The sequence below is a fragment of the Chiloscyllium plagiosum genome, chromosome 9 (assembly GCF_004010195.1).
Source record: "Chiloscyllium plagiosum isolate BGI_BamShark_2017 chromosome 9, ASM401019v2, whole genome shotgun sequence".
Classification (NCBI taxonomy): domain Eukaryota; kingdom Metazoa; phylum Chordata; class Chondrichthyes; order Orectolobiformes; family Hemiscylliidae; genus Chiloscyllium; species Chiloscyllium plagiosum.
In genome coordinates, this window is record NC_057718.1 from 83,548,956 (window position 1) to 83,565,242 (window position 16,287).

The 16,287-nt window shown below is 40.4% G+C and overlaps 1 protein-coding gene across 15 annotated transcripts in view; it reads right to left on the minus strand.

Annotated features, from left to right (window-relative positions):
• LOC122552997 (mitogen-activated protein kinase kinase kinase kinase 3) overlaps positions 1–16,083 on the minus strand; it is a 297,362-nt gene extending 281,279 nt beyond the window's left edge. For 4 of the 15 annotated variants that reach the window (XM_043696364.1, XM_043696372.1, XM_043696365.1 and 1 more), the window contains exon 1: positions 15,624–16,075. In XM_043696364.1, coding sequence (XP_043552299.1) covers positions 15,624–15,731 — 108 coding nt within the window. In that variant the 5' untranslated portion in view covers positions 15,732–16,075. Of the gene's footprint in view, positions 1–15,623 lie in introns of all 15 variants that reach the window. The other 11 variants (XM_043696369.1, XM_043696363.1, XM_043696362.1 and 8 more) reach the window with 10 other exon arrangements.
• Positions 16,084–16,287: the final 204 nt, after the last annotated feature.

The window sequence follows — 16,287 nt, forward strand, 5'->3', positions numbered from 1 at the left end:
AATGTGCTGTTTTGAGAAACTATGGCAAAAATATTTAGGAAAAGCCTCTGTGATTTCTCCAATCGTAAGTGGTTTAAAATCTTCCATGGTTACGATCTTTCTGACAAGTTGCCACCATTTCTTCTTTTATATTCCATTCAGGAGGCCTATGTACCACTCCCACAAGTGACTTCTCGCCTTTATTGCTAAACTCTACCCAAATCACATTTATATTATGGTTTCCTGAACTTAGTTAATCAGTTTACTTTAACTAATAGAGCCCCCCCCTTCACTTTTCCTAGCTTCTGGTCCTTCATAAGTGCCCCATATTTTTCAATATTCATGCTCTAATCGAGATCATTCTGCAGCCATAGTAATCAGAAAGCTATCAGATTTCATTTACTGATTTCTACTGTAGAAGCACTTATTAATGGCCTTCTGAAAATCCAGATAAATTGCATCCAGTCTGCCTGTCAATCTAGATGTTCCCTTTCAAAGTCCATGTTGGCTATTCAATAGCATTTTTTAAAAATTTCTAGATATTCTACTACTTTCGCTTTTCATAGTGAAAAATTCATAATTTTTCCCATTACCATTGCCAAGCTGGCTAACAAAGAAAGAATGTGCAGATTTCGATGGGGGAGAGGGAGGAGAAGACAAAAGAAGCATATGTTTTCAGGCAGGAAAAGATCCAAGAATAGGACTGAGGGAGCTGAAGAGGCTGCAGCCAATAATAGGTCAAATGGTGGTGTTGCACTGAAGACCAGAATTAGAAGAGTAGCATATTTGGGCGATGATACAATAGTCTTCAGTGCTGGGAGCAAAGCCATGAAGAATGTTTAGAAGACAATCCAGAATGTGTTGAGAGAAAAGTAGTGTGGAATTGAGCTGACTGGTTTCTGCCAAACAAGATTTGGACAACCATGGATCCAGGAGGTATACACTCCTCAAAAAGGAGTGGAAGGTTGAAACTGAAGTAACATTTGAAAAAAATGTGAGTAACGGCAAGTTTTTGAGGAGTGGGGTAACTGTTGTGGTTTTGATCAGGAGAGGGATGTGGCCCAAGCTAATAGAAACAAGTCACAAATGGGTATCAAATAGCCAACAGAGAATCAAGGGAGAAGACAGGTCAAAGGTTGGAGAGAGCAGGGAAAGAAGAGATGAGTGAAAACCAACAAAAACAAAAAAAAGAGACCTTGACTTAGGACTAAGCAGATGATTGTGGAATAAAAATAAAATGCTAGAGAAACTCAGCAGGTTTAGCAGCATCTGTGAAGAAACAAACAAAGTTAATATTTCAAATTCAACATGATATCTTCAAAACTGTGTATCAGGTTTGCCACTTCAATATTGCACAGGGAAGTCAACATTGTCTTTAACAGCAGTTCTTGAACAAACAAATGAATTTCACAAATACATACATTTAAAACATCTAAGTTTTCTCACTGTATAATCAATAGCATATCATAGAATCGTACAGAAGAGGCCCTTTGGCCCATCAAATTTGCACCAAAAATCAGAAAACTAACTATAATTGGAAAAGAAACATAACCCTTTCTCTCAGTAATTTGTCAATTCAAGCAAGTCCAGTCGCAATTCATGTTAATTCTTTATTACACTTAAGTATTGTTGTAACCAACAATAATCACAATAATATGTTAATTAACTTATACAGATAATGTATTAGAGATTCATTCGTGAAACTAAAAGCCAAGTATCACCAGAATTAAAATGAATTAGGTTTCTCCACTTGCACTGATAAAAATATATAAGGACTTTGAGGAAGCTATTTTTAAAATCAGATATCACAGACCACAATGGTATTATGTTCAATTTATCGAAGACAAAAAGATGTTCCCAAGCATTGCTCAAAAAATGAGGCAGCCATGAGGAAGTCATGCTTACTACCAGTTAACGAATGCAGAAGCAGATCTATCCAGATGAAAAATGTGTTTTTAATTGGTTCCTAAATTTTTTTTAAAGCTCTACACACAAATTCCACAGTTACATGAATAAATCTCTACATGTGAAATTTCTGTACAAAAAATGTCACGAAGAAACATAGTGTGATTTTTAATTTGCAGTTTTCTTTACCAAATTTATCTACAATAACATTGGCGGTATTTAAGAGAACATTTTATAAGACATTTTAAATACAGGATATTTATTTAGAATTCCTCTCCAATGGAATTATCAAGCTCAATTTAGACACAAAGATCTGTCATATAAAATGACAAGGAATGCCATTATGCAGTAACTGGTTTCAAATGGAATAACAAAGGTTTTTGAAATTATGCACAACATAAAAGGCTCAGAATGAGGAGGATGAGGCAGAGGGAACTGTACTAATTACAAGAAATTTCAGTCCAGTAATTGCTGTTTTAGTTGCAGACTCATTCAACTGCAGTGTGTTGGACAGTAGATGCATGTCCAAAATGTGAGGAGTATACTGGTTAAAATGTTACTCAGCCCTTAACGAATCTAGATATGGTTGATGCAATTTGAGAGGTTAGTCAGTTTCAGATTTGGGGTTAGTCAGTGACATTTTATAAATTCCTACTTTGGAAATAAAACCAGTCTAACTGCAGGTTGGGATACAAACTGACTCTAACCTCACACCTTCAATGCATTGAACACTTTTTAAAATATACTGATAGAACCTTAAGTTATGTTGGAGCAGTGATTGAAAGAAACTCTGGGATTTACATATCAATGAATCAAATCCTGCATCCCTATTCTAAGTGGTTAAAGTTTTAACAGCCATCTAGGTTTGTCTCACACATCGTATCAGTTGTATGACATTTTGATCTTTTACTTATAAATTTAATGTCCGATGTATACTACCCCACCAGCTATCTGACAATGGAGCAGTGCTCCAAAAGCTTGAACGTTCAAATAAACCTGTTTGACTATAACCTGATGTCATGTGATTTTCAACTTCTTCAATTCAGTCCAGCTCTCACATCTGTGGCTATATGCATGCATTGACCAGTGGAAATTTTTTCTGCAAGTTCAATCTCAACATTTTCGTCATCACTTGTTTCTTCATTTCTTACTTTTACCCTTCAATACCACTTTAACAATCACTTCAGCAGGTGATTCACAGCTGGAGCATCTTTGTCAACATCCTTCCAGTCCTGCAAATCTTTTCAATTTTTTAACTACACTGTAGGGCTGGATATACTGTTGGTATGCTTCCATCAACTTGAGGATAAACATATATTTGTTTGAGACAGTCTGAATCCAGCAAAGTCAGTCTCTTGAGCTACACCAGGACTATCCTCAAACATTAAAACAAGCTACAGAGTGCACCAGCTATTGTTCAGAGTGGACAGAGGTACATTTGACCAGGTACAAGGTACTATCCAAATCATATCCTGAAGGTTAAGTTCTTTCCAAAATATTACCACAGATCTCCCAGTATTAAATTCACAAAAGCGACTGGTGCATAAATTTGGACCTGTACTTAAGTTACTTAAGGGATCAGGAGATACCATGATCATAAAGCTAAATCAGAGGCATACAGTTAGAGGATGAATACATTCCTGCCACATTGCTCTTTAAAGAACAGTTCAACTTTAGGACAGGCCAAAGAATCATCAAGAATCAAATTTTTCAAAGTCAGATGCAGCCCTACACTTATTTCATGGATTCTAGCCTCCACTACAAAATATTTCTCGAACCACTTGGAAATAACTGTGGTTATGCAATCTTTCTTGTCACAGTACATAAGCAGGAATATTTTTGCCCTTTTGAATACTTTTGGGTGACACATTTGCTAATGATGCTCAGGAGCTTGCAGTTCTGCATAACCGTAGCATTACAACAAGCTACAAAATAAAGTCATCCTGTCCTTTGGTCCCTCACTCCAGTAGGCAATGCGATGGCCTTTTGCTAAAATTTTGCAAGGCATACAAAGCCAACAAGAATCAGTTTCATTGGCACTGTATACCTGCTCTGGGAATACCTATTCAGTGCCAATTAACTTACAAATTCAACAAAATTGGCAGCTACTTAAGCATCAACACTTTTTTTCCAGCAGACGCACACCTAACATCATGCCCATTCTTAAACTTCTGCAGCCATCCTTGTAACTATTCACACATGCTGCAGGTTAAGTTCTTGGTAGAATATTTTTGCTTGGGTACTTATCATCTTACTAGAAATCTTCATTCCAACAAAGCATAAATTAATGCAAATGTGCACTGTCCAAATCAATATTTCATTCTTTTAATGTCTTACAAACTATAATAACTAATCTAGTTAAAAAAACTCAAAGCAGCAAAAGAATAAGACCAAGTCATATACTGTGGACAACCCAGTAGTGTGAGCAAGCAAAGCCTACACTAACTTGTTTTTTCTTTCAACAATTCAACCTTTTATTCTACGAACGTATGAAATAAGAGCAGAAATAAACCAGTCAGCCCTTCGAGGATGCTCTGCCACTCAATAAGATCATAAACTGATCTATTTGAGTTTCAAATTCCACATTTCATTTACCTTTAATAATCCAAATCCCACTGCTTAACAAAGAACTTATGCACCTCAATATCAATTTCAATGATTCCAAGCTACTACTTTTCGAAGCAACTTCCAAAGTCACACAACTGTCAGAAAAACAATTTCGTCTTCATCTTGAAAACATGACCTAAAGCTTTAGAACAGTACACCCTACTTTTCAGCTGATGACCAGAGTATACATTGTTTCCGACATCCAATTTGTCAAGGCCATTCAACATATCTTAAGCACTTCAAATCACGCCAATCCTTGCTCCAAACTCCAGTGGAAACAAGCCCAGTCTGTGTTTTTGGTAACATGGGTGTTTAAGAAGTTAAAAATACATATAAAACAAGTTGCCCTCACATAAATAAAATATATTATTTTGACTATGTTCTATAATCTAGTTTGCATCACTTATAAAATATGTGTAAGTATAGAATGTCTAAAGTAAAAAAATCTCCTTTGCCTTGATGAAAATCGTCCATGAAGTATGTAATTCATTATGGGAGGGGGAGAAGAGAGTAGGATGAAAGGTGTACAACACAAATTCTCATTTATACAGCATCTTTAATCAGTATAAATGCCTATTGGTGATCAAAAGGAGAAAGACAGATATTAAGCAATAGGAGAGGCACCCAGAAAAATATTCTAAAAGAGATCACTTGGAGTGAATAAAATTGGCTGAAGACTGGTATCTGTGATGCTGGGTACTATGGAGGAGGCTGAGGTGGATCAGCCACTTGGCACTCCTGGCTGAAGATAGCTGCAAATGCTTCAACCTTTTCTTTTGCACTGATGTGCTGGCCTCTTCCATCATCGAGGATGGGGCTATTTGTACAGCCTCCTCCTCCAATGAGTTGTTTAATTGTTCACCACCATTCATAACTGGATATGACAGGACTGCAGAGCTCAGATCTGATTGGTTGGTTGTGATCAATCAGCTCCATCACTTGTTGCTTATACTGTTTAGCATGCAAGTAGTTCTGTTTGGTAGCTTCACCAGGTCGACAACTAAATTTCAAGTACATCTGGTGCTACTCCTGGCATGCTCTTCTGCACTCTCCATTGAACCAAGATTGAACTCTTGACTTAATGGTAATGATTAAGCGGGGAATATGCTGGGCCACGAGGTTGCAGGTTGTGCTGAAGTACAATTCAGCTGCTGTTGATGGTCCACAACACATCATGGATGCCAAGTCAAGTTGCCAGATCTGTTCAAAGTCTGTACCATGTAGACAATGATAATACCACACAACACAATGGAGGATATTTTCATTGTGAAGGCAGGACTTCGTCTCCATAAGGACTGTGCAGTGGTCACTCTTATCAACACTGTAACGGACATTTGTATCTGCAGCCAGCATAGCGGTAAGGAGAACATCAAGTCTGTTTTTCCCTCTTATTGGTTCTCTCATCGCCTGCTGCAGACCCAGGCTAGAAGCTACGTCCTTTAAAATCCAACCAGCTTGATCGGTAGTACTGCTGCTAAGCCACTATTGGTGGTGACAATTGAAATCCATCGCCCAGGGTTTGTGTCCTTGCCATCCTCAGTGCTTCCTCCAAGTATACATGGAGGAGTACTAATTCATTAGCCAAGGGAGGACAGTACACGGTAATCAACAGGATTACCTTGTCTGTGTTTAACCTGATGCTATGAGACTTCATTGTGTCCAGAGTCAATGTTGAGGACTCCCAGGGCGACTCCCTACCAACTGTATACCACTGTGCCTCCACCTCTGCCGTGTCTGTCCTGTCAGTGGGACAAGACATATCCAGGAATGGTGATGGCAGTGTCTGGGATATTGTAAGGTACGATTCAATGAGTATGACTATATCAGGCAGTTGCTTGACTAGCTTGTGAGATAGCTCTCCCAATTAAAGCACGAGCCCCAAGACATTAGTAAGGAAAGTACTGTTTCTGCCGTGGTCTTTTCTGGCACCTCGGTCATTGCCAGGTGATCCATCCGGTTTTATTTTATTGAGACTTTGTAGCAACTGGTACAACAGAATGGTATGCTCAGCCATTTCAGAGGGCAATTCAGAGTCAAGCACATTGCTGAGAGTGTGGAGTCAAATGTAGGCCAGATCAAGTGAGGATGGCAGATTTCCTTCCCTGAAGGACACTAGTGAACCAGACAATTGTTTCATTATCATCTGCAGATAGTTAATTCAAGATTTTTTTTTAAAATTGAATTAAAATTCCCCAATCTACCACTGCGGGATTTGAACCTGGGTCCCCAGAACATTAGCTGAGTTTCTGGATTAATAGTCTAGTCATAATACCACTAGGCCATCACCTCCCCTAAATGTTTTTATTTCAGTTAAGTAAAATATAATAGATAATTCTAAACTCATTAGTCTGGTTTTGTACTAGGTTTGTCAGTGAGATTCATGTGAAAATCACACAAAGAGAGGAATTTTGTGGAAGTTACATTACAATAGTATGAAGTGGCTTCAACAACATGAAGCTGAAAGCCAGCGTTGCCTACAGAACTCTCATTTATCTCTATACCCTTCAGCCTCTCTGCCTGTATTCCTGATGAAGGGCTTTTGCCTGAAACGTCGATTTTACTGCTCCTCGGATGCTGCCTGAACTGCTGTGCTTTTCCAGCACCACTCTAATCTTGCCTACAGAACTAGGCACCTCTCCCAAATCAAAATAATGAGTACAGCAGGTTTCCACCATTTGTGACTTCATGAAAAAGCTCTTGAAATTAAACTCGTCTTTCTGTGCAAAGGCAAGTAACAAGAAAATTACACCATTTAATTTATTAAGAATCTAACTGCAACACAATGATTGTAGTAAATGCTGGTGTGTTTTTAAAACAGTCATTTGCAGCAATTTAAACTGAGGGGGTACGTTCAAAAGTTAGGTTTTTTCTGTATTTTACTTCTCGTTACCAAATATGGAGTGCTACTTGGGAGCCAGACTTTTAACGCACCTTTCGTCAACGCGAATTTGCTGTACCACAATTGACAAATTAGGCTTGCTGTTTCGACAATGCAAAGTTTTAAAACATATGTTGTCTGTAACGCAATTACAGGGCCAACACTTTAAGCGTTGTTTCTGAAGCACAACTTTTCTATAACACCGGTTGCACAAGAACGTAACTATCACATTATGTAAGAACTGACTGTAATCTTGCTACTATGTTCAAATTCTACAGCTCTTGTAACTAGTCAAGGTTCATATCCCTGCATGAGAAGATAACTCTTATTCCATCAGCTCACACACACCACCCAGTCACATCTACTACATCAAATAATAGTCTCCCAAAGCAGCAACCTCAACTGCTAACCCAGCTAGTTTGCAGGCTCAAATCACTAAACTTTCCTCTCGTTTTACTGTCTCTGCTAACTTTCCACGTGGCTTTCTAACTACAGAACTGTTATGTGCCTCCCGCCAGCATGCTGGCTCTCGTGATTACAGTCCTGCGCTCAGGCACCCAAGCTTCCCAAGTCTGTCAAAACAGTAGCCTATCTGAAACCCAACTTGGACACTGGCTCACTTCCTGCAAAGATTTGATAGGTTTATTCATCCCCTTAACCATCCAAATCTTCCCAAACTCACTACACATGCCTTAATTTGTTAAATATTTGCTCACATGATAAGAGCATCACAAGCAAAAATCAAGCATTTACCCCCCCTCCAACTTTAATTGCCCTTAAAGGAGTGGTGAGCCACCTTTTTAAATTGTTGTGGTGTAGATTCATTCACGGTACATTCACAGAGGGAATTTCAGTGAAATGGTAATATATTTGTTAATCAAGATGGTGTGTCTGGGACAGGAACTTTTTGATGGTGGCTTCCATCTGGTCTGCTGTCTTATTCCTTATAGGTGCACAGGGTGTGGATTTGGAAAGTCAGCCCCCTGTTCACGAAAGGGCCGAGGATGAAAACAGGAAACTTTAGGCCAGTTACCTTGACATCTATCGTGGGGAAGGAGTCAGACTCGATTAGAGATTATAGTTATGTACTTAGGAAAACCCAAGGTACTGAAAAGATCTAAAGTCGAGCAGCACCTGAGGAGCAGGAGAATCGATGTTCCGGGCATAAGCCCTTCATTAGGAATGAAGCCGGAGGACTGAGATTTAAATGAGAGGGAGTGGGTCTGGGGGGAGGGTAACTGAGAAGGTAATAGGTCAGAGAGGAGGGTAGAGTGGATAAATGGGAAAGACGAGGGACAGGTCAAGAGGGTGATGCCAACTAGGACACTTGGGACTGGGATAAGGTGGGGGAGGGAAAATGAGGAAACTGGTGAAATTCACATTAATTCCATGTGGTTGCAGAGTCCAAAGGCGGAATAGACAGCTTTCTTCCTCCAAGTATTGGGTGGTTAGGGTTTGGCAATGGCCAAGACCTGCATGGACTTGGTGCGGGGTGGGGTGTGTGTGGTGGTTGAAATGTTCAGCCACAGAGCAGTGGGGTTGGTTGGTACAGGTATCTTCGTATGGTGACGGAACATCTGAAAACGAATCTTCCAACTCAGTGAGCAAACTTGCATCCAGAACCTCAACCTGAGCCACAAATCTTCTCCAAACATGCTAAAATTAAGGATGTTATGTTTCAGTTATACAATGCATTGGTGAAACCACATCACAAACAATGCATGAAGTTTTGGTCACCTTATTTAAAAAGGAAGAATGTAAATGCATTGGAGGTGGTTTACTAGAGTTTTACCTGGAATAAGTGGATTATTTTAAGGACAGATTGGCCAGGCTGGGCTTGTTTCGACTGGAGTTGAAAAGAGTGAGAAGTGACTTGGTTAATTAAGATTCTATACGGTCTTGACAAGGTGGAAATGAATAGGATGGTTTTTCTTGTATGACAGTTCAGAGGTTCAGATCACTGCTCTAAAGGCAGCGGGTCACTCTTTCAGGATGGAAATGTGAAAGTTTGGAACTCGCTGCCTCAAAAGATGGTGGAGACTACTGAATATCTTTTAAGATGTGGTGCCAGTGTTGGACTGGGTGCACAAAGAAATCACACGACACCAGATTATAGTCCAACAGGTTTATTTGAAATCACAAGCTTTTGGACTTCGGGCTGAATATTTTGAACACACAGGTAGGTAAGTTCTTGGTAGGCAGAGGAAAATCAAGGGTTAGTTGGGGTAGATGGGAATGGGGAATATGAAACAAAGGTCAGCCACAATCTTACTAAATGGTGGAGCAGGCGCAAAGGGCTGCATTTCTGCTCCTATTTCACGTGTGCATATTTTCATTAGATATTATCAAAGAAAGCTTAGCGCATTTCTTCAAAATATCTTGTGTACGGTGCATACTGCTGCCACTGTACACCAGTAACCGGTAGTCTGAATAGACGGCACAGTGGCTCAGCGGTTAGCCGTGCTGCCTCACAGCGCCAGGGACCCGGGTTCGATCCCAGCCTCGGGTGACTGTCTGTGTAGGAGTTTGCACATTCTCCCAGTGTCTGCGTGGGTTGCCTCCGGCTGCTCCGGTTTCCTCCACAGTCCAAAGACGTGCAGGTCAGGTGGATTGGCCAGGCTAAATTGCCCATTTAGTTAGGGGGAAATGGGCCTGGGTGGGTTACTCTTCGGAGGGTCGGTGTGGACTAGTTGGGCCGAAGGACCTGTTTCCACACTGTAGGTAATCTAATCTAAAAATGGTAATCGGGTGCCAAACAAATGACTGCTTTTTGACAGTATACAAGCAACTCTGCCATCTAGCATAAAGCAACTTACTTGACTGATGCTCTGACTACAGACCTCAACAGCCACACTTACCCCACCAGCACACAACAGCAGAATACATAATCAAAGAATACACAACAGTATAGGTAGTTCTTCTATAACATGATGGTTGCATTCTCGTGCAACCCTGCATTATAGAAAAATCACGCTTTAAAAAGTGCTTATAGTGTTGGTGAGAAAACATCCGAAAATCGTGTTACAGCAACAACTTTTAAAAGTTTGCACTTCAGAAACAGTGTCCCTAGTTCATCAATTGTGTTACAACAAATGCAACAAGTATTACAGCAGAATGACCTATAGTCCACTAACAGAATCACTGTGACACCTATCACTGACAAAGACAATAGCAGTTAGGATCATTAAAATCCGACTGCCTCAATGCACTACTCCAATTTGCACACCATCCTGACTTGGACAAGTTCTGCTGTTTCTTCAATGCAGCTGGGTACACATACTTGAAAATCTTTTGCCATCAACACCATGGAAACACCATTAGCATAAGGATTGAAGTATTTCAAGATACTTGAGCAGGCTCAATGAGTTTCCTGAAGAAGGGCTTATGCCCGAAATGTCGATTCTCCTGTTCCCTGGATGCTGCCTGACCTGCTGCGCTTTTCCAGCAACTTCAAGATACACTTTTGACTTCTCAGAGAAAATAGGATTGAACTAAAAACATCAATCTACTAAAACTAGAGAACAAAATGTTTAAAAATGGAAGGTCAGGTAAGATAGAGGAGGACTGCAAATTTTGCTCCAAGTGTGCAAATGTTATTGTCAATGCAGTTACTCCACTAGCTGTTGTTCTTAAGATTTCAAGTGCTATATTGTATTTGACTGAAGTTAAATAAAAAAGCTGCCTCATTACTCTAAATAATTGTTTTATTTTTAAGAAAATTCAAGACTGTACTTTGGAAGATGCATGGACTGACTTATCAAGGACCAGATCAAAACTTTTTTCATTTTAAAATGGAGATACTAATATACAGACCTCATCAGGACAGAACTGGTTTTCACTTACGATTCTTTATGTCAGTACAATCTGTCGCCATTCACCAATAGGCTCATACTTTATTGACCATTGGGATTTTATCTACAAAGTAATTTTGTCTCCTCCCTCAACTAGTACTCAAAGTATCTTCTTGCCAATGCTATTTCTCTCTTCCATTATACATCTTGTTCAATGAAAGGTAAGAATGCTTAACTTTATTTCCTTAAATTGAGATACCTGTCCTAGCATTCTTTTTTCCTTTTAGTCATACGCCAAAAGTGAATAAATTTTATTCTCCTGTATCATTCAGAAATCCACACCCTTCAAAAACAACATGACTGAGCAGGCTCAATGAGTCACTGTCGTATGCAAAACTAAGCTTTTATACCAGAATGTCACAGCTTTGTTAAATTAACTGAATTTAGAAAGAACAATGGTTTCCCCCAAATCCCTGGAATAATAAAGCAAATAAGTAAATGTAGAAGTAAAATAAATCAGGCAAGAATCACGTCCCTGATTCCTAACCAATAATCCCTGTAGATCAATGCAGTCTTATGGAATCCAGATAAAAACTAGGTTTGGTTTTCATAGCACAAGTAGCTTGCCAACACACACTGCACGGTCTTAGGCATCAGGAGTAGTCACTTGGGTGAGGTACTGAAATGTTGGAACCACCCTGTGAAACAATACTTCTATAAGTTTAGGCATTGCATGAAGATGTACATTGCATTGCCCTATAAATGGTTTAAAGATTTGTACCAGTTTTGAATCTGAAGGCGAGGAGGGTAAGTGGACATATAGTTATTTCATCAATCTGTTCAGACAGGTTATGGTACATCTCTCAAACAGGTGGGACTTGAACCTGGACCCTCTATCAGATACAGGGATAAGAGCCCCTTCAAGAACTGCATAGTTATACTATTCAAAAATATGCATTATTCTCCTAAAGAAAGATTTTCTCTACATTTCACTTCTTTATCTTGATTGCACAAAATACCTGAAATTAATGATTGGTTAGTCTGAGTTTTGCTTTATTCTTCAATTTCTCTCTTTCATTCCATCCAAGAGATTGCTCCCATTTTATGCATACTCATTTCTATTAACTACCTCTTAGTACAAACTTGTCAAATGCTTCCTAGCAATCTATATGAACAAGGGCGGCATGGTGGCTCAGTGGTTAGCACTGCTGCCTCACAGCACCAGGGATCCAAGTTCGATTCCCTCCTGGGGTGACTGTGTGGAGTTTGCACATTCTCCCTGTGTCTGTGTGGGTTTCCTCCCACAACCCAAAGATGTGCAGATTACGTGAATTGGCCATGCTAAATTGCCCATACTGTTCAGGGATGTGTAGACTAGGTGCATTAATCAGGAGTAAATATAGGGATGGGGAACGGGTCTGGGTGGGTCACTCTTTGGAGGGTCGTGTTCGACTTGTTGGGCCGAAGGGCCTGTTTCCACACTGTAGGAATTCTAATTCGAACAGACAATCATTTCCTTATCTACCATCTCATTCATCTCCTTAAAAGAATTCAATTAGATTCATTAGACATAACTTGCACTTTACAAAGTCGATAAACCTTGGCGCTGGAAAGAACACAACAGGTCAGGCAGCATCCGAGGAACAAGAGAATGGACATTTTGAGCAGGACTCTTCTTCAAGACTGGGGAGGGGAAAGGAGGTTGAGGGGTTGCCCTATAGCTTAAAGATTTGTACCTGTTTTGAATCTGAAGGTGACGAGTAGGTGGACATACATATATTTCATTAGCCTGTTCAGACATGTTATGGTATACCTCTCGAGCAGGTGGGACTTAAAGCTGAGCCTTCTGGATCAAAGATAGGGATAAGAGCCCCCATTTTTTTTCTCCCCCCATCTCTCAATCCCCTTCCCCACCCCAGTCCTGAAGAAGGGTCCTGCCCGAAACGTCAACTCTCTTGCCTCTTGGATGCTGCCTGACCTGCTGTGCCCTTTCCAGCACCATACTTTATCAACTCTGATTTCTCCAGCATCTACGGCCTCCGTTGTCTCCTAGCCGCACTTTACAAATTCTTGCTCTCTGATCAACCAATGATTTTCAAATGCTTAGTCACTCTATCCAGAAAAACAGATTCTAAGTCATCTACCATTGATGTTAAATCATAGGCCTAAAAACACCTTAGTTTATCTCTCTTGTCATTCTTAATGTGACTAGCAAAGGCATAAAATGTAATTTGCAGTGAGACAATTATACAAAAAAACCTACTTAATGCCACTATATGAATATGATTGTCTTAAAAGAGGAAGAAATAATGAACAACCAGTTGTGTCTTTAAACTCATTTTAAGACTATGCCACTAACAATCTGTACTAAAAGTTTTACTCAAAGCAGAACAGGAGAAAACCACAAGAATCTTCCAAATACTTTTATGGTATCTAGCTTTGGTCCTAATTAAAGTGGATGCTTCTACAAAAGCTTAAACACCTAGGAACATTTTCCAAATGAACCTCAGTTAAAACAGCAAAAAAATTCACAAAATGGTTAAAATCAAATTGCAAACCAATCCAAAGTTAGAATAGCTAAAGAATGACAGCAAAGTCCAACACCCCAAAATGTGAAAGTGTGGGCAAGAGAGAAAAAGATTGTGCCAAACAAACAAACTTGCACCATATGTCTAACTTCCTGCATTAACGATGCAGAGTTCCTGCATCCTTCAACACCAAGAATCAGAAGCTGAAATCTGTTGTAATGACAAAACTGTAGTGCTGCCAATCTTCAAGTGGCAAATTCACTTGGTAACATCAGAAAGTAACACAGTGAGCATGAAGATGGATAGAAAGTAAGATGGGACCAACGTCTGATAAAAATCCTAGATAAAAACGCATAACTGATTATTTAATAGAAACTCATTTAGGAGCAATAGGCATGATCTGTTGCACTTCGAACAAAATTTTCAAGTAGCTTTAAACAAATTGGTGAATTTGTATTGAAAGCATAGCATTGCATAAAATACACAAGATCAGCATTATTGGGCTCATACAGCCATTTAGTGAACATTTAATGAACTAAAATCTCAACTTAGAACTTATCTGGCTATCAGAACATTTGATTACTTGAATGAAGTTTAAAGACCCCAATGAAATTCACAGAGCTAATCAGGCAACCTGAAAACTTGACTAGTTTGGAACCCTCTAGCACTGTTGTGTCATAGTTGAAGTGGCTATCAGTTAGATTATTCAGCAAATTTAACACTGTTATTGATTTTAAGCATCAGGGATGGAGTGAAGTTATTATCATTATTTGAACCTTTCCAACATCATCTCTGGGATAACTCGAGTTCCAGAAAATGACAGCACGGAATATGTAACACAAATTACACAATGTTTCATGGAGAATTTTTCATACATTTATTCTCAAAGTAAGAGAATCTCAACAGCACCAGCATTTATTGACCATTTCTAGTTGCATTGCCAACTACTGTAATTAACAGCTGACAAATTAGTGAAGCATTGATATGTTATACCATAGAATACATTCAGAAACTGATCACAACAGGCCAAAAGACCATTTCCCACAGTGTGCTCATGCCAGTTGTCTGGAAGGACAACTTTCAGCTCCTTTTACGCACTTCATAGTCCTTCGCATTTTTTCCGACTTCAGTGGATTATCCAAATCTCTTCTGAAGGCCCTCAAAGAATCTGCCTCCACCACGTGCTCAGTTGGGAGTATACCAGATCCTAAACAGTTCTACGTGAAAAGTTTTTTCTTGTCACCATTGCTTCTTTCCAGTCACCATAAAACAATGTCCTCTGGATGTCAACATACCGTCAAAAAACAGTTCTGTCCCTACTTTTTTCTACCCAGACACGTTTTGCAAACGTCTCCTGTTAAAATTTTCTATTTTACACAAGCCAGACCTGGGTGGGAACAAAAGATTTTCTTCCCCAAGGGCGTCACTGGGATTTTGACAACAGATTTGTTGACTTTCGTGTTGGTTCTACGCCGACTTCGTTACTTCAAGAGAAAAAAACCGAATGACAATTTAGAGTTTTTTTTGGTGTGGGGGGTGGGGGATCTGAACTCGCAAATTGCGACTGGCCCTGTAGCCACAATACTAACCGGATCCAGCCTGAAATTCCCACACTAGGAAGAGTGGCGGAGGCCAGGAAGGGAGCAAGTTTTAAGCAATCTCAGGCCTTATGGACGTAAATATTTTTAAAATTATGAAAACAGAGACAACCAACGCAGTCGCGCTAAGGCTGCAACCCTCCCCGAGATAAACAAGTCAGTAACTAACCCCCTCCCCCCTCCAGAGCGGGAGGAAGGGCAGTCCCTTCAGCTCAGGCACGGTGGCGGCTCTCTCCCCTGAGGGGGGTCAAAGGGTCCGGGGACCCCCTCACTCCCACTCCCACAACAGGCCATTCTACCCGCTCGGGCCTACTACGTCCTGGTGTCGTACACAAACCTTGTAAACGTCGCCGTAGGTGCCGCTCCCGATCCTCTGGATCAGCTCGAAGTCCTCCTGCGGGTTCCTCCGGGACAGGTCGAAGCTTCCCTGAGAGTGGGCAGACATGGTGGCTCCGGGCAGAAAGAACCAGAACAAGTGCAGGGTGGAGGGGGGGGGGGGTCAGCGGGGACCTTCCTGCGGGAGGTGGTAGCGCCTCTCAATCATCCCAACCCCCTCCCCTGCCTTACATTCAGCACAAACGGAGCCAAGACAGCAGCGGGTGAGAAGACAGCCTCCGACGAACCAGCAAAGCCCCCCCTCCCGTCGTCCCCACAAACAACAACAACAGCAGCAGCAACTTCTTCCCGGAACCCCTAAAAACAAATCACAATCCAACACTCGAGCCAAACATGGCCTCCGAACGGCTGCAACTGCGCGTGCGCACTCCGGTCTGACGCGGCCGGGAATCGGACAGTTCTGCTGAGGCTGTCTGAGGCAAATGCACAAATCCACATAGATTATTAAAGTGTCTGTACTGTGTCCAAGACAAATGCATATACGTTTTAAATGTTTTTACTGTGTCCAAGGCAAATGCACGTATGCATATAAGTTATACATGTTTTGCTGTGTCCAAGGCAAATACACATATCAATATAAATTTAAAATGTTTTTACTGTGTTTA